Here is an 18,520-nt window from a genome sequence, read left to right as displayed (position 1 = left end):
TCCAACTCCTCTCATATCCCCACTCTCTCTCCGTGTGTGTATGTGTGTGTGTGTGTGTGTATGTGTCTGTGTCTGTGTCTGTGTGTCTGTGTGTGTGTATGTGTGTGTGTGTCTGTGTCTGTGTGTCTGTGTCTGTGTGTGTGTGTGTCTGTGTCTGTGTGTCTGTGTGTCTGTGTGTGTCTGTGTGGGTGTGTGTCTGTGTGTCTGTGTGTCTGTGTGTCTGTGTGTCTGTGTCTGTGTCTCTCTGTGTCTGTGTGTGTGTGTCTGTGTGTCTCTATGTCTGTGTGTGGCTGTGTCTGTGTGTGGCTGTGTCTGTGTGTGTGTGTGTGTGTCTATCTATGTGTGTGTGTCTGTGTGTACAATTTACCATCACTCACATGTACACACATGTTTAGAGCTGACTACTTGGAATTGCATAACTATCAAGCTTGTCCCTGGAGAAAACTGATTCATCCTCTCTCCTTGGCTCTCCATCTAAGGATGGAGCTCTGTGATTTCCCCCGTCCACACTGGCACATTAACTGTTGTCATTCTGCAAGGTCTTGTTTAGGAAGCCATATTGTGGAGATTCCATCAGAGCCACTTCGCTGTCCTGTCTGTGAGATCGTATTTTACCACAGGTGTCCTGGTCCCCTGGCTCTTTCTCAGTTTGTCTAGAGGCGTAGCCTACGCTGTGGGGGTAACAGACAGAGATGGGCACCAGTGGCCGCTTAGCCCCTCCATTTTGAGATTGTTTATGCGTTTAATTTTCATTAGCTTGTACAGAATGCAAACAATTATGTTAATGTATTTTAACTGATATATTCTGATTGCTTACATTCCGTTTATAGGAGATGTCAGAAGTACTTAGAAACATATTGGCATTCGAAGTTCATGTCTGTATGGTCTCTGTTAAGCTAAGGCTAGCCAGATATCTCCCTGCTTCTTGCTGACTTAACTCCAGCTTTTTGTGGAAAAAGAAAGATGTTTCTGTTTTTCAGTTTTGCAGTTTCTCTGTCTGGTTCCTTCATCGGCAAGGAGAGATTAGCCCTGCTAGAACTGGAGGAACAGTCACTGAAGCGTGGGGGAATTCATCCTTCCTAATAGCTGAGCATCTTTTCCTGCGGAATTTGGAGGTGTGGCTTTTCTTCAATGTGTCAAAACTTCTGGTTTCTCTGTTTCTGTTGCAAGTGGCTGGAGGTCCAGCAAATGGACAGTAACCTTTGTCGGTGGCCAGGCAAGTGCGGTGTCCTGAGGTACTAGGCAATGGGAAGCAGAGGAAATCCTGAATGATTGTGTGTTATTGATAAGATCCCCAATGCCTTATGGGACTTAACAAAATCTCCTCTGGGTCAGGCTCAGGAAACTGGCCAAAGCCTTCCTCTCATCCATGTGTGAATGTTGACAGCATTTACAGAAAGCATTGGCTGCAGCTTCCTAGCGAATGCTTCCCTACAAAGACCTCCTGTGAAACTGGCTTGCCCCTACTCCCTGCGCTGTACTTAATAAACCCACAGAGGTTCTGGACTCCTTGGGAGTATTTGCTGCCCTCCACCGCAGGAAGTACAGCTTGCCTGATCCCAGCCTTTCTATATGTATGTGTGTCTTACTTAGGACTCTATTGCTGTGAAGAGACACCATGACCACGGTGCCTCTTTTAAAGGAAAACATTTCACTGGGCCTGTCGTACAGTTTAGTGCATTATCATCATGGCAGGAAGCATGATGGCATGCAAGCAGATGGGATTAGAGAGGAGGGTGAGAGTTCTGTATTTGGTTCCGAAGGCATCAGGAAGAGACAGTCAGCCACTAGGCCTGGCTTAAGCATCTGAGACCTCCAAGCCCCCAGTGACACACTTCCTCCAGTAAGACCACACCTACTTTAACAAGCCACACCTCCTTAAGTGCCACTCTCTATAGGCGTATAGGTGGCATTTTTATTCAAACCACCACGTCTGTCATTTCTTCAGCCCATCATAGACTCAGTCAGTTTTCTGGGCCCCAGCTATGATCGATACAGCAGAAGATGTCATTTATGGGCCAACAGCAGGTTCTAACAATGCATTTTCTCCACTGATTGACAGGTAACAGCCTCGGCAGGAACTTAGACCACTGCAAGGTTTGGGAAACCAAATTCCATGCGTCTTTGGCAAGTGTTCTGGTGCCAGTCTGTATGCTTCAGAACAGTTTTTGGGACAACTGTACCAAAAGTTCCTTAGTTCTCTGTGCTGTAAAAAAACCTATTTATGATTTCTGGTATTTTTAGATATCCAAGCATTTTCCCCATATATATATATATAAATCATCCTTGTGCATTCGCACACTTCAGAACTCCTCGGGGTGTCCCTGGTGGTAGATGAGCCCTGTTGGCGCCTGCACACTCTCCAGTTGCTTTCTCTCTGTGTGGTTGGCAGTCACACGAAAAGCCCGTAGCTGCATATTCCTTGTGGCCTTAGGTTGATGCCAAACCTTAGTTTGTCCAACCAAGCTATCGGTCTTCACCGGGTAGTCTCATGCCGAGAGATACAGAGCAAGTGACCAGAGCTGTGCAGGAACCGCTCAGCAGGTCCCTCCCACTGCTGACCCACTGCCCCCTGCTTGACGGATGCTTCTAGTTCACTTCAGCGCTGTGAACGGGTGACTTAGTTGATGGATTTATTATTCTGCTTTGACACTGGATTGTTCAAAAAGTGTTTACTCTCTCTCTCTTTTTTTTCCCTTGCAGTTAAATCAGCAAAAACTAGCAGGCAAGCTGCTCAGGAGGCTGTATCAGTCTCTGTTCCTCCTCTTTCAACTGTGCATTTTTCTCCACTACGGCAACTGCATGGGAGTTCTAACCTTGCTGGGGCAGGGTGAACCATGTCTGACCAAGCAGGGGCGCAGGGGGACGGCACTTACGTTTTCTGGTTGAGGCATATCTGTCAGCGACTTTAATACCTGTTCTAACCTCATCAGATCTGTTTTGATTGCATTAACATTTTGGACAGCGCCCCACTTTGCAGTCCCAGTTGGGCTAGAATCCATTACGGTGGCCAGGCCAAACTCACTGCAATGTTTCTGCCTCTGCCTCCCCTGTACTGACATTACAAGTGGGCATCACTCTGTCAGGCTTGACTACTTTATCAACCACTATATGCTGGTTTTACCACCTAATTCATTCTTGACCTTCCACCTGTTTACAGCGCCATCTATCTGGGGTGGCTCTGAGTGACCCACGGTGCTGAAGGTTTCTGAGGTTGCCTGACACCTGACGTGGGCTTTCTGGTGAACGCTCTGGAGCTGATGACGATCACTGCATCTGCTGTGCTCTCAACGAATTAAACATATACTGGCAAGACAAAGAAGGGGTGACAGCTGCGTTTGGGCTGAAAAAGAAGGTTCAGTAAAGCAATTTCAGTGTCGATTTGAATCACCTTAGTTTGGCACACAGCTCAGTAACTTCCAGAAGAGGAGGATGGGGGAGGAGGAGGAAGTGGAAAAGGAAGAAGGGAAAAAAAAGGCAGGAAAGGGAAAGAAGGAAAAGAGGAAGGGAAATGGGGAGGGGAAGGAGGAGGAGAAACAGAAAAAGGAGGGCTGGGAAGGAGGTTGTGAAGAGGAACTCTGTCTCTCACAGGAAGTTCCTGCAGCCAGAATTCTGGTGGAACATAATTCATCCACTGTGAGCACAGTTGCTCCCTGAGTGTGAAAGCTGCAGGAAGGCTCTCGTTTCTAAGGAACATGCAGAAGATGCTGTGACTGGGCAATGTGGAGGTGTGATCCTTTACAGATTAGCCTGGAGGCGACTCCTTAGGGTCCAGGGGCTGCTTGTTCACCTCTATCCAAGTGTTCTAGGACACGTGTAGGAAGTGGAGTCATAGCCGTGAAAATGCAGATTCTTCCAAGAAAAGGAGACTTGGCCCAGCTGCCAGGAATGCCGTGTGTTGGCCACATCATCAAATAACAAAGCAATTAATTCAAATAATGGCTTTTTAAATCATCTAATCCATGGGATCATTATACCATCGTAAGTCATCACACCCAATATGTATTCGGGATCTGTCTGTCATTCTTAATCATTAATTAGAGCAGAGATCCAGGTCCCCACTGGAGCCCTGAAGGCAGCAGCACTCTCCTCACTGATCAAATTGGTATCCTGTGTCCTCGGAGCACTTATCAAATCCCGCCTATAGGGAGGTCCCAGAGAACCCCTCTCCTAACACACACAAGTGAAAGTATTTGTTTAAAATTTCTTATTTTTTTCTAATTGTGTGTATGTCTGTTTGTCTGTCTGTCTATGTGTCCATGTACAAGAGAGGACCAAGTCCATAGATCTTCCTTCTTCTAGAGTCATAAGGCATTATGAACCACCTAGTGTGGGTGCCAGAAACCAAATCCGGTCCTCTGCAGAGCTGCATGCACTCAACTACTGAGCCATCCCCACTAGAAACCCATAAATGTGACTTATATTTCCTGAGCTAAGAATTTTCCCCAACAGTTTGGAGAATCTCTCAAGAAACCTTATATGTTGGATGATAGATGAATGAACAAGTATGAGAAATAAAAAACAAAACAAAAAATGTCATTGAAAAATCTAAATATCTGTGCATAACAGAAAAACTGCTGGTTAGGGACAGGAAGAGAAAAATGCATGCTGTACCTGGAGAGGCCATGGCAACGGACGAAGGGGTGAAATCAGCCACATTCTGTAGCTGGGAGACTCAGGTGTATGTCTGGCTACCCTGGTTCCACAATTCATTCTCCCTTAAGAGTATCGTTGACGCTTTTTGCAGTTGAAAAGTGGTTGGCTCAAAATATTTTCAAAGCTTTTTCCTAAGTTACAAAGTTTGTGATTCAAAAGCTACCCTGAAACAGAGGAGTGACTTATGCCTGAACATATGCATCCTGTTCACAGTCAGGACTGTCGCTGCTCACGTGGCTACGCCACACTGCAGTTCTAAAGCCAGAAGATCACTTTAGCTAATACTATAATGCCACACTTCTAAATATATAAAAATATTAGAATCAAATAATAGGTCTGATTCAAGAGTAAATACAACTATTTTTTTAATAGAGCCAGTTATAAAAAGACGGTTTCTCAAAACATTGCTGTGGGTTTCATCCACTAGGAAATGGATATGAAGCCTTAACTGATGTGTATAGGGGCCTATGCAAGCACCTGTAATTCCAGCTCCGGGAGCTCCAGCGCCCTCTCCTAGCCTTCACGGGCACTCGCACTCACATGCGGATACACACACATTCAGCAAACACATTTTTTTAAAAATATGAAATCATTAGTTACGCTGCACACGCCACTTTTTGCTGATATTAAAGTAAGCTTAAATAAAATTTAGGCAGATCCCTTAAACTTAAACTGGAAAGAAGTAGGCTGCTTGTTTCGAAACATTTTTACTCACTGTTAGAAGCCAGAATACCAAAGATCATCATGGCGTTTCTTCTTACAATTTTGTCTTCGTGGGTGAGCAGTTTGGTCAAAGGTTCCACAGCTCCAAGTTCAAGGAGAGTTGCTTTATTCTCCTCACCTAGCACCACAGGTAAAACAAGACCTTGCATGAATGCCTTCCAGCTCCCCTCCCCCAGGACGGGGTTGGGGGGTTGACCTCTGCTTCTCTGCTCTCTTGTTTGCCCTTTACCCTCTTCATTTTCCCTCAGAAAAAGCCTGCAGTCTCCAGCACCCCGTGTATCCACTCCTCTCTCTTCCCCTGATGTTCACAGGCCCATCCTCAGCTCTGAAATCACAATAGGCCAGCTCAGGAAGGTGTCCTAATAGGTCACGACATCCCAGAAACCCTTATGTTTCTCTGTCTGTAAAATTCGTACTTTTAAAAAAAATTTATTTTATGTGCATAGGTGTTTTGCTGCATATATGTCTGTGCACTCTGTGTGTGTGTGTGTGTGTGTGTGTGTGTGTGTGTGTGTGCACATAAGAGGGCACAAACCTTGGAATTAGAGTTAGAGTCAGTGATAAATGACCAGATGTGTGTGCTGGGAAGTGAACCGAGGTCCTCTGTAACTGCAACAAGTGCTCTTGACTGCTGAGCCATCTCTCTAGCCCCTAGATCATGCGTCTGTCCATTTTAAAGAATGATGTATTAGTTTCTTATACGGTACTTTGACTCCACAAAGTCTGTGTCTGAAAACAGTGAGGTTTTTATCTTGGGGTAGAAACAGCAGAAGTCTGAAATAGACGTCCACAGGTAAAAGCAAAGCAGATGGCAAGGGGATCTATGTTTCTTCTGAGAGTTCTGTGAGGGGAAACACTTCCTCTCCTTGGCCTGTCTTGGAGGTGGGGTGAGAACGGAACCCAGGAAAGTTAAGCAAATGCTAACCCACTGAACTGTACTTCTGTCTGTCCTGTGTCTTCTCAGCAGTCCGTGGCTTGTGGGCATCTTCCACCCTCAAAGTCACCAACCACATATTCTGGCCTGTTTGCCCACCACATCTCTCCTGATGGGCCTCCTGCCCACTCCTTTCAGCAATCAAGATCTCCGACTGTGTTGTGCTCTCCTAGAGATCATCTCACCTCAAGGACGGCTGATTAGCAGCTTTTATGCCTGTAATCTGATTTCTCCTAGCCAGGCTATGACATATATTTACAGTTTCTGAAGGTCTCGGGTCGATATTTTTGATGTCATTTCTGCCTATCTCATAGGGTAGGATTCCTAGACTAATTCTTCAAAGTTAAACAAATCACGGGGTCTTGGCATGAAACTCAGTTGTGGGATTTAACTTGCTGGTGCTTCCTTTACAAATTCCATACTCACGCTCAAGAGGCAAACAGAGCTGAAGGGAGGCTGCTTTCTCTTTACCAGCTCATGGCTTCCGCTAGCTCTTTATAATTGTTTTCTGTTCCCTTCATTTCTTTTTCTGATATTGGTATGTTTACTACTGACGTTGGGTTTGATTTTTCTTTACCATTGCCCTTTCTTAAAAAGGAGGCTGAATCTACTGGTTTGAAACTTTTAAAAAATTACGTGTGTGCACGCATGTGCGTGTGTGCGTGTGTGTCTGTGTGTGTGTGTGTGTATCTGTGTGTGTGTATGGGCGTGTGTGTCTGTGTGTGTGTGCACGTGTGTGTGTGTGTGTGTGTTTTGCATTAGAGAATATGTTCATGGATAGAGGTCAGTCATGTGGCTTTTACATGAGCCTTGGTATCCGAATTGGGTCAGCATTTTAGCCACCCTGACCTAAACCTTGCTTTCTAACATGGTGAGATAGATTTTTATCTAAACGCTCATTTTACAGCATTCCTCAAAGTTTTACAGGTTAATTTCTACTTTTATCCCTGTTTTCTTACACTCACGAGCTGCATAGGAGGTGCTGCGTGCGTGCGAGAATAGTTGCTATTATTGACTTCTAAGTAATTCCCCCGAGGTATGGAGATGCACTTTGAATAGTTTAGAATCCCCTGAGATTTGTTTAGTGTTGTTTTGTGCCCCAGAGTGCAGTTTACGGAGGTGAGCATTCTGTAAGTTAGTCCTGAGAAAGAATGTTCACTCCAGACTTAGTCTGTCAGTACAGATTAAATTTATTATATTGATGGTCAAATCTTCCATACTTTCAGACTTAGAGTCTATTCTTTCATTTATTGAGAGGAAGCTCCTGAGTCCTCTCTCTGGGGGACAGCTGCGAATGCTTATCTTTCCTCCAAATACCAGCTTTATGCATTTGGAGCGGCCTCTGTTCGGTCCATGGTTATGGGAGATTTTCTGCAGCCTTTAAATTATTTGACCTCTTTATCATAATGGAATGACCTCTGGCTCCTTTGACTGTTTATTTTTCTTATATAATATAATCACTCCGTGTTTATAGTGACTGGTCCTTTTGTGAGATATCTTTTTACTTTTTTTGTTTGTTTGTTTGTTTGTTTGTTTTTTGTTTTTATCCGCACCGTAAGCTAAGGATCTTTCTTGAAGGCAGCATACAGTTTGGGTTTGACTTTTTAATTGAACACAACAATCTCTCCCTGCTGACCATTTAAATTTTATTTGAATGGAATTTTATTCGGCTGTAAAGGGAGATGAAGTTACAAAATTAGCACAAACATAGGTGGTGAAGCCAAGGAAACTGAGAGGCCAATGAACCTGGGCCAATGGGGGCTGTGAGGGGAGGGGCGTGGAGGCCGATAGAACAAAGTGGAGAATACTGGGGGGTGAGAGTGCCCTGCGGGGAAGGGGGCAGGGAGGTAGGGGTGGGGAGGCCTCCAGTTTAACTTTTATATCAACATTGTGCCCTGTTTGTTTAATACTCTGGGTTATGATCCAATGTAAGCTCATCTAACCGCTCCTTTTGCTTCTGCGGCATTTATTCTTATCAGTGGATTGGATGAATGATCATCTGGCATATATACTATATATGTGGTAGCATGTAGAAACTGTATATATACTATACATGTGGTAGCATGTAGAAACTGTATATATACTGTGTATATGGTACTATGTAGAAACTGTATATATACTGTGTATATGGTACTATGTAGAAACTGTATATATACTGTGTATATGGTACTATGTGGAAACTGTATATACTCTATGTGGTACTATGTGGAAACTGTATATATACTATATGTGGTACTATGTAGAAACTGTATATATACTCTATATATGGTACTATGTAGAAACTGTATATATACTCTATACATGGTAGCATGTAGAAACTGTATATATACTGTACATGGGATACTATGTAGAAATGAGGTAGAAAGGAAAATGGCAAAAAACAAACGAACAAACCTTTCAAAGCAAACTTATAGATGGCCTCACAGGCTTTGGCTAAGATGTCTTCCTCCGGAGATTTGAGCATCAGCACCACAGTGGCCGCCTTTTTGCTTTCAATTGTGAGTGGGTCAAACTGAAATATAAAAACAGGAAAGTCATCAGGTTCTCCTAAATGCCACATCAAAATGAACACTGGCTTACATTTTAAGGAGGCCACAATCTTGCAAAAGGATGTGGTCGCTGCCCAGTAGGTGCACTGCAAAGTTCCTATTTGAAAAAGAAATCACCGGGGATGGAGAGATGGCTCAGTGGTTAATGGCCTGGCTGCTCTTCCAGAGGACCTGGGCTCAGTTTCCAGCGCCCTCATAGTGGCTTACAGCGTCTTTAACTCCAGTTTTCAGGGCATCTGATGTTTTCTTCTGGCCTCTGGGGGCGCTGCGTGTTTGTGGTGCAGACGGACATGTAGGTAAAACACCTATACACATGAGGTAAATCTGAAGAAAAAGTCTTAAAATCCACGGACAGAGGAACAACGTTCAGCACTGACAGCCCTCTGATTCTTAGAAAAGAGTGGAAGGGGAACAAAGGTTTTTATTTACAGATCCAGTTTCTCAATTTGTCTCAGACAAGTTGTGGAAGCCTCCAGAAGGCCAATTTCTTGTTCTGTGTCTAGCGAAGAGTACAGATCTGAAATGGTCGAGCCGGGGTAATGGTGAAGCACTTTGTAGCAGAATTTTCCCCCTCATTGATTAACTAATAAAGACAGGAAGCCAATCACTGGGGGAGAAGGAGGCAGGCCTTCCAGGTCTGGGAGAAGAAGAGGGGAGCCAGGAGAAAGGAAGGTCTTTTTGGACAGGGAGCAAGGCAGACATGATGTAGGGTGGTTAGCTCAGGTGGCAGAATTCACCGAGATCCGCCACCAGATTTCTAACATAGAACAGTTGGTGAATTTAGGATTCTAGATTCCAAGCCCAGTGATTGTTATCTGTTGGTTCTAAACTAAGATTGTCTGGTGTTTTCCATCTCGGGGTGATTCAGCTGAGAGTAATTTTGGAGCTCTGGAGAGACAGAGCCAGCTTTGGTGGGACAGGCTTTGGCAAGAGGGAATATGTGCCAGGTTGGGAACAGACCAGGACCACTGGCTGGTGCCCACCGGCGACGGAGTGGGTTGTGTGATATTACAAGTCACAGCTCTTAACCCAGTATCTAGCACATCCCGGATGCTCACTAAAATAAATATATTATTGTCATTCTAAGTCAACGCACAAGAATTTGGGCACATCTGGTGCTCTGTCCCAACAGTGAATATCTCCATTCCAATGATTGGGCTCTTATGGGACAGTCAGAATTACGTATGCAAAACGAGAACAAAGATGAGAGAACAGAAAAGTGTATATAACAACTACAGCCTTGAGTAGGTTCCAGAAAAGGACAATAGTGGCATAGCGTGGTGGAAATGTGTAGGACTCTGAGGCCTGCATCATGCTGAGTCTGGGAAATTTTTTTTTTTTTTTTTTTTGTAGCTAAAACAAGATAGACCAAACTCACAGCACCAGGGCTTTCTGAGGGCAGGAGCAAACACATCACTGTTCCCTTTCATTTCCAGAGACAAGTGAAGGAAGGAGTTCTTGTTCATGATAAAGGCAAATGGATATCCGGGAGTTATCTGGTTCTTTGGGTTGACATTCCCTATAGTACATCTCGTTACAGTTGGGAATAGAGGATGGCATCACTGTGTGAAACTGGAAGGCTAGAAAAGAGAGAGGAAGATGGACGACAGATGTAGTCAATCGCCTAGAAGGATGTAGCTGGAATTAAAAAGAAAAAAATCCCAGAGAGGAGAAAAGTCTGTTGAATTTTTTAAAAATATCAAATATCATATTCTTAATTGTCTGTATATGTGCACACTCACATGGGTGTGCACGTACATGCACATGTGCGCAGGTACACATGCACATACATGGGAGGTCAAAGGACAACTCACAGGAGTGGGCTTTCTTCTTCTGTCTTGTGGGTCCTGGGTGCTTGGTGGCATGCACTTTTACCTTTTTTATAGGACAATAGTGTCTCAACCTTGGTCCAGAGCTTCTGGATCTGAACACCCATGTAAAAAAATATTAGTACAGAAGTGACAGAGTGTAATGACCAGGTCTGGGTAGGCAGACACAGGAGGACCCCTGGGGACTTCTTGCCAAATCAATGCCCTACAGGCTCAGTGACAGACCCATCTCAAAAGATAAAGGTGAAGGGTGATTGGGAAAACACCTGGTGTTGCCTTCTGGCTGCCAAATGCATGAACAGCACATAGTCAGTCATCAGGACACACACACACACACACACACACACACACACACACACGAACACACAAACTTATGACTTGATGGCAAGTGTGTGTTTAACATCACAAGAAAATGCCATGTTTTCCCAAAGTAGTTCTACTGTATGCAGCACAGTGTATCTGCTTTGTTGGGCTTTTCTTAATTCGTCTCTGCAATGCTTCTGAGGCTATTGATTTTTGGTAAAATTATTATGTTTATGTATTTTCTCTTTATGCAATGGAATAACCTCATTTCTTCATATTTGTAAAATTTTGTGTTAAGTGAATAGCATTGAACACCATTCTCTTTAAAAATGAATTTTTTTATAATTATGAAATCTCCATGTTCTCCCTTGATAAGTGTTTGTCCTATAACTACATTTGTTCAGTGCCTAGGCTCTTTCTTACAATTACTGTTTGCATGATACGTATGTCTGTCTTTACTCTTTACCTGTGTTATCCTTAAAGGTTTCTTGAGTCTTTTCTTTAGATTTGACCTTCTCTATTAATAAATCTAGTACAATTATTGATATGGTTGAGATTTATTGACCATCTTGCTATCTATCTCTATTCTCCCTAGTCTGTTCTTTTCCCTCCTTTTTTTGGTAACTGATTTTTTTTAGCTTCCTATTTTATTTCCTCTAATGGCTTATTGATTTTTTTCCTGATATGAGTCACATATACCTCTTTTATATTTTGCATCTTTAATTAGTTTTATTGACTACATTAACATCATGAAAACTGTATAGTTGATTGCATAGATTTTTTTTCCTTGGTTATTGGGATGGAGGGCCTTAAAGAATATTGGATTTTGCTCTGTCAAGTGCTTATCCCCCATCTGAATCAACTTTGTCAACTTCAAACCCTGTTCTAAACCTTGCTAAGACAAATCCAGTAGCACCTTTACCACAGGGAAAAGCTAGACATAGTAGAAAGGCACACACTTCTGGAAGTTCTACCTAATATTGTCCCAGAAATTCAATAAAACTCTCTTATCACAATCATGACTCCCAAACTTGTGTGGGCTTGAAAAGCCAATCCATCCATAGCTTTTTCATAGTTGGCCTATGCTGTCTGTGGTATAGGATTCCACCCAGACAGCTGAGGACGTAGTCTCCAGGGACCACTAACTAGACTTCTCTGCCATTGGCCTTTCTCTGAGCTATAGCTGCCAGTGAGAAGCTTGCAACCAAATCTCTCTTCTTTTGAAACAAAAGCCAGGCTTTCTCTGGATCCTGGTCACCCTCTGTGCTTCCTTCTCTTTTGTAGCAACGCCATGATGAAATGTTACCTTCCCCCTCTTTTCTACTGGCTGCATATATCCAAGCTCAACCCTCAGATAACCACTTCTAAGGCTACCACAGTGACCACCACACCACCTGCCATCCACCATTTCTTGATCATTTTATTTCACTTCTCTCCTTAATAACGTCAAAGCTATGGGACTCCGTGTTTTGGGGGCCTCCTGAGTTCAGTCTGCGGAGTTAAGGTGACTTATCTGGGCCCTGTCTTCTGAAATAAGGAAACCTAATCCCTCAACTGGCTTCAGGAGGTGCATTCTGCTACTGAAACCGCAGGAAAAGGGGTCCTGAGTATCTGTCCCACCTTTCCAAGGCTGCCTTACTGCCTATCATTGTCTGAGAATCACAGCTTTAGACATCCTGAGACTTCAAGAAGTTTCCATCATAACATTCCAGCTGCTTAATTCTTCCTACCATTCTACACGTAGAACGAACTTAACCCCTACTTCAGAGCTTTAATTTCCTAGTACAAGTCTTCCTCTTCTCTCTTTTTCTTCCCTCTTCCTCCCTTCCCCTCCCCCTTCTCCTCTCCCCCTTCCCCTCCTCCTCCCCTTCCTCCTCCCCCTTCTATCTTGGAGGTATGTATTCATTAGCGTGGGTCCAAGGGTTGACATTAAATGTCTTTCACTAATCATTATTGATCATTTCTACCTTTGTTTCCTCTTTTTTCCCCTCTCTTATTTTTTTGAAGTAGGTCTCTTCTTATGCCTGAAGTTCACCTGTTGGACTAGACTGGCCAGCCATTGATCTACCTGTCTCCCCCTCCTCCAGTGTCTGCCTCCAACCCAGTACTGGAGTTATATATGAGAGTTGCCATGTCCAACACTTATGTGGGTTCTGAGACTCTGAACTCAGGTCCTCATGCTTGTGAGCCATCGAATACTTAGTCATCTGTCATCTCTCCAGTTCCCCCCCCCCACTTTTTTTTTTTGAATAGTAGATTCCACAGTGTTGTCCAGATTGGCCTTGAACTCCCAAACTCAAGCAATCCTTCTCCTTCGGTTGCTGAAGTAGCTAAGTCAGACTGCACGGCACTAAATCTAAATTAGTAATTGAGTATTTTAAAGCTCGTCTTGTAAAGGCGTGACTGACTTGTGAGAACGTTACTGTAACTTCGGTCTTCGAAGAGGTAGATTACATGAAGATCGGCTGGAACCAGAGTGATAAATAAACACGATTTACTCTCTCCTGGAGGTTTAGTCAGCATTCTGATATGAGACTGTGCCTTCCAGTCATCATTAGGAACCAGGCAGTATAGATTATGGGAAGCATAAAGGGAGATGGAGTCGTGAGAGCTACACTGGCAAGAGCGGTTCTGCTGTAGACACGCCAGTGTTTGGCAGACAGCAGAGGCACTTGGCGGGGCATTTGTTTCTCCTGCAGGGCCTACAGCATTATAGCAATTTTTATTTAAAAAGGTGCTGAGAATAAAGCGGTGACTGTAACAGAATGCCACACTACTAAATAAATAACGCCGAGTTGTAATCACGCGGCCCATCTGCTTCCCCACGAGGACGTCAGTCAGCGGCAAGCTTGTTGTGAAATCACAATGTCACGCTCTGTGCAAAATGAACGGTGCGCCAAGACTGCAGACAGAACCAAAGCAAGGAGAAGCATCCTGGCTGAGATCTACTTTGAAAGACCAGTCTGCTGAGAGACCAGAGGCTTACAGAGACAGTCTCCAATCTCTGTGAAGGAAACACGACCACGAGAAACCACCGTCTGTCAGAACCTCAGAGACTGTAATGTTCCTGCTTCTGCCTTTCCTACACGGCGCGCGCCGCCAAGCTTGCTTCCTTGGCTTTAGGGTCTCACTGTGGAGCGCAGGTTAGCCTTAAAGTAATGAGTCGCTTCCCTCAGGCTCTGGAGGGCTGACGTCTTAGGAATCCACCAGATTCCTGATTCACATGTGGCTCTGGGCGTACTTGGAGTGCAGCCTTGCACTCGGTGCTGTTCTAGGCACCTGAAGCTGTCTAATGCTCATTGTTGAGAATGGGAATTGCCCCGAGGTGGGTAATCACATCCTCCCAGTGCCGCATTGATGTCTGGGATGTACCCAATGCACAAATGCGCATAAGTGGGTGCTGCAGTGGGAATTCAAACCCAGGCAATGTGGTTTCACAGCCTATAGTCTCCGTCAGGCTTATCTGCTTTATACTTAGAGGGCACTTCCTGTTAGGTATTCATTCACCCAATCATTTCACAGGGACTCAGCATTTCCTTAAAGTACCACAATCAGCCATTTAGCCACATTTGAGGAAGAAGACAGTTGGATTGGTCATTCAAGACAACTTTCTCCGATGCTGTCTCCTTCATGAGAAAAGAATGTAGATCTACAGACTATGTCTGCATATATCAATATATCCCATACCAAGGAGAAGTTAGGAAAATGGGGAGATTCTATTTTAACCATATCAATACTCCTGCTGCCTCTATTAACCAACTTTAATTAATAGATCAACGGTGAAGGAAAAAAAGTCCTTGCTGGCTGTTTCTAAGGAATATACGCCAAGCAAATTACCATTAGTAAACTGAGAGAAGTTTGACTCTGTTTGATCTCTCTTTGTATCTGTCTCTCTTTGATACTTGGTTATTGCTTGCAATTTATAGAACAAACTTTAAAAGGATTTTTATTGCATTTGATTATTGTATGTTTCGGGGGTTCATGACACAATGTGTATATATGTAGGTTAGAGGGTGATTTGCAGGAGTCAGTAAATATCTGTTCTCTCCTTTCACAGTGTGATTCTTTGTATCAACCATGACCCTGAGAGTTGGAGGCAAGCATCTTTACCTGTTGAGCTATCTCACTGGCCCCCTAACAAACGTTTTACAGGCTTTGAAGAGGTAGACCGTAAAATTAGCCCAAAGTTAGGATACTTGAATTGCGATAAACCTTTTGAAGTTCTAGAAGTTATCAGGTAAGACAAGGATTGGAGGGGCTGGAAAGATGGCTCAGTGCTACACGGAGAGTCCTTATTTCTGTGGTAGAGGAGCTGAGCTCAGTTCCCAGCAATCACATCAGGTAGCTCTCAACTGCCTGTAGTGCAGGGAGTCCAACATGCTGTGGTGTCCTTACAAGTTCCTGCATGTGCATGATGCAGAAACTCACACACATAAACAAGATAAACCTTTTAAGGAGGAGGGCTGGGGATAGTTTTATTGACATGAAATCCCTGGGGGAACGGTAAGAGATGAGGACCATTGGTGACTGTGTTAGGTGTCTTCAGTGGACTCTAAGCTTAGTGTGAACTAAGACAGGAAGACCTACATGCATTTGATTTTAGAGCCCTCGGGCTGCCTTTCTTAAGTCCTCCATGTATCTACAACACTTGGAGCACAGAGCACAGTGTCAGGCAGGCCTTGTAACCTTGTAGGACACTTATTAGACAGACCCTTTATTAACATTGTAGGAAGTGTGCCAAACAGATAGCTCTCTTGATTGCTAGTCCTTTGATTCTAATTTTGATTATGTCTGTTACTAAGTACTGTGTTCCTCAATTCCCTTAAAGGCACCAGCAGTGATATATGGGGGTAAGAAGAACCTTATGATTTAACGAGTTAAGAGGATCTGACACATGCTAGAAGTATGTCCAGAGGAAACAGCCTGAATGAGAAAAATGAGGGAACTGTCACAAACGCACACTGACTGCCTCTGCAAAGGTTTCCTGGATTAAGGCAGACAAAAACTTCTATAGCTTTTGCCATAACTGTATCATAAAGTATCAAATACCTTAGTAGTCACCTGTGTGTATGGGGGATGGTGGAGAGGAAAGCCCCGGCACTAACATATTATTTGCTGAATTATATGTCAAACACTGAGAACTTCATGTAATTTATTTTGGCTTAGTAATATTCCAAATGAGTTGGAGGGTGCTATTTCCTTTTTAAAGATAAAGAAAACTGAAATAGTTTGGCTAAATTTGTCAACTTGGTCAAAGTGATTCACACAGTCCATGAGGAACCGTACTGAGACAAAGCTTCTGACCTTGACTGTAACACTCTGATCCGGAGGGTAACTTTCTGCACACTTTCCGTTTTCTGCAAACTTGGAAACCCCTCGTTTCCATATGCATTCTGTTCGATGACAAACTCACCAGACGTGTGTTTTGAAATAAGACTCCAAAGTCAAATTCATCAACAATCGTTTTCCCCTGAAACACAGTCTTTGAGTATTTATTCAAGTCAACTGATAAACCACGCATTTAGGAGAAAAGGGCATTCTGTAAGAGGCTCTGTTTATGCTTATTAGTATTTGAAAGAGAAGGAGTTGGTGACCCCAGACTACTTTCCAGCTGGAAAATACAATGCAAGCCATCTCATGTCCAAAACTATCAGCAAACACCATACACGATTTGTGGGAGATGTAGCATGACTTACTATTTTTGAAAATTCCCTTGGATGATTCATATCAACTAGAGGCCAGAGAATAGAAACTTGCAGTATTTAAAAGAACACAATGAAACTATGTATCCAGTAACCAGACTGTAAACACGCTATCTACACACTAGAAGAGCTGATAATCGCTGTCTAATTGTGCTAATTATGTAATGACAATGGTGTAAATGTTTGTTTATCTACTGTTAGGTTTCTCTGACTAATAACGTTAGTCAGACTTTGGACGTCTGCCACCATGTATTCATGTATACCATGGGACATGCCAAACTGTTGGAACAATTTATTTTTAAAACTGGTGGTTAAATTGTTGCTGATATTTGCACCAGAAACTTACCACATCCTTCGGGGGAGGTTCAACTTCCTTCTTTATTTTTTTACCCATCCTAGAAAAAAAAGATGCAAAAAATAAGATTTGTACATCATAAATTGGTACATCTTCCATGATCTCAGTTAACCGTGTTCTTGGGAGGAGCATCATTTCTTCTTCATATTTTACCAACTAAAGTATGCAATTGGTGTAGGAATTATAGCATAGGTGTGAACTGTCTTATGTACGTCCCATTTGGAAGCTTCGATTTTCAAGGAACTTATTGGCAGGATTGTTGAACACTGGTGTTAGAGAGATTATATTTGTGACCTAACTTCTGATTAAAGGAGAAAAATCACAGGACGCTGACTTACAACTTGTGTGGTTGGTTGTTTGTTTTATGCAACTGTGTTGCACACTTGCCAGTATCCAGCCCATGATGTGAATTCAGTATTAAAGCGTTAACTCTATTTTCCCATGAGTAATGCTTTGGTGAAAAGAAGAGGAAGTTATCAGAGTCCCACGAGAAACCTTTGGATGGACAATGTCCCAGGATAGGGCCCTTCAGTGTCAGGAATAGTTCAAACTGCTTGTCAGAAGTCAGAAGCAGCACCTGGCTTTACAGACACTGGGTGGAATGTGTTTACACAGTAAAAGACCCCATGATCACAGTAACTCAAAGGCTTTTGGAAGATATCGATTCCATGCAACTGACTTCAAGCCTTTGAATGATAAGGTCAGTGAGGAACTCAGCAGGCTTATTCTATACCAGGCTACCTCATGCCTTATCCGGTACACCAAAATATTAAAAAAAAACATAGCCTCCATTAAATGTAATTTTGCATAAATTTTATGTGTATGGGTGTTTTTCTTTCATATATGTGCACTATGTGCATTCCGGGTGTCTGAGGAGGCCAGAAGAGGGTGTTAGACCCCCTGAAACTGAAGTTATAGACTTGTGAGCCTGAACGTGGGTGATGGGAACCAAACACAGTCCTCTGCAAGAATAGCAAATGTTCTTAACCACTGAGCCATCTCCCTCGTTTCCAAGTTTTCATCAGGATTGCTTTTGAAATCACTGGGCAACTAGTAGTTTGGATACATCTTACAAAATGAGAAAACTACCTTAAAATGTGTGGAAATGTAATATCAGTAAAATATTAAAATACCGATTTTCAATTTTCTTTTTATATATTAGCGCCAACATTTTTTTTTCTCAAATATTCATGCAGGCTTGAAAAGTACACAGGTGCCTGGTTTTGAGCCTGTTTCATTCACAGACACGCAGAAACTATTCCAGAACAAGGAGACGCTATCACAGGCACGGGGGTAAGTTCATAGGTCAAAATAAGTTCATAAGCTACTCTGAGCTAGACCAGCAACTGACTTATAGCAACTCCTCCTGAAGAACATTCAGGAGACCAGTTACGCCCACACAGAACTGTGCGAGGCTGTGTCAGTTGCCCTCAGACTAGTATCTTCCATTCCAGATAACGCTTTGACCA

At 43.2% G+C, this 18,520-nt stretch overlaps 1 protein-coding gene and 1 long non-coding RNA gene across 17 annotated transcripts in view; one reads left to right on the top strand and one right to left on the bottom strand.

Annotated features, from left to right (window-relative positions):
* Positions 1-18,520, bottom strand: part of Armc3 (armadillo repeat containing 3) — a 103,464-nt gene that overhangs the window by 65,089 nt on the left and 19,855 nt on the right. For all 7 annotated transcript variants that reach the window (XM_017600429.3, XM_017600428.3, XM_017600430.3 and 4 more), the window contains exons 2-4: positions 17,043-17,091; positions 8,708-8,825; positions 5,372-5,497 (exon numbers count right to left, since the gene is read on the bottom strand). In XM_017600429.3, the coding sequence (XP_017455918.1) occupies positions 5,372-5,497; positions 8,708-8,825; positions 17,043-17,090 (292 nt within the window). In that variant the 5' untranslated portion in view covers position 17,091. The remainder of the gene's footprint in view (positions 1-5,371; positions 5,498-8,707; positions 8,826-17,042; positions 17,092-18,520) is intronic.
* The window catches only part of LOC100361451 (hypothetical), a 31,093-nt gene continuing 26,375 nt past the window's right edge, over positions 13,803-18,520 (top strand). For 8 of the 10 annotated variants that reach the window (XR_005495350.2, XR_010059283.1, XR_010059288.1 and 5 more), the window contains exons 1-3: positions 13,803-14,137; positions 15,052-15,231; positions 18,248-18,344. This is a non-coding gene — a long non-coding RNA (hypothetical LOC100361451). The remainder of the gene's footprint in view (positions 14,138-15,051; positions 15,232-18,247; positions 18,345-18,520) is intronic. The other 2 variants (XR_010059286.1, XR_010059291.1) reach the window with 2 other exon arrangements.

Source organism: Rattus norvegicus, chromosome 17 (assembly GCF_036323735.1).
Source record: "Rattus norvegicus strain BN/NHsdMcwi chromosome 17, GRCr8, whole genome shotgun sequence".
NCBI lineage: Eukaryota > Metazoa > Chordata > Mammalia > Rodentia > Muridae > Rattus > Rattus norvegicus.
This window is presented reverse-complemented; position numbering and strand designations above follow the sequence as displayed.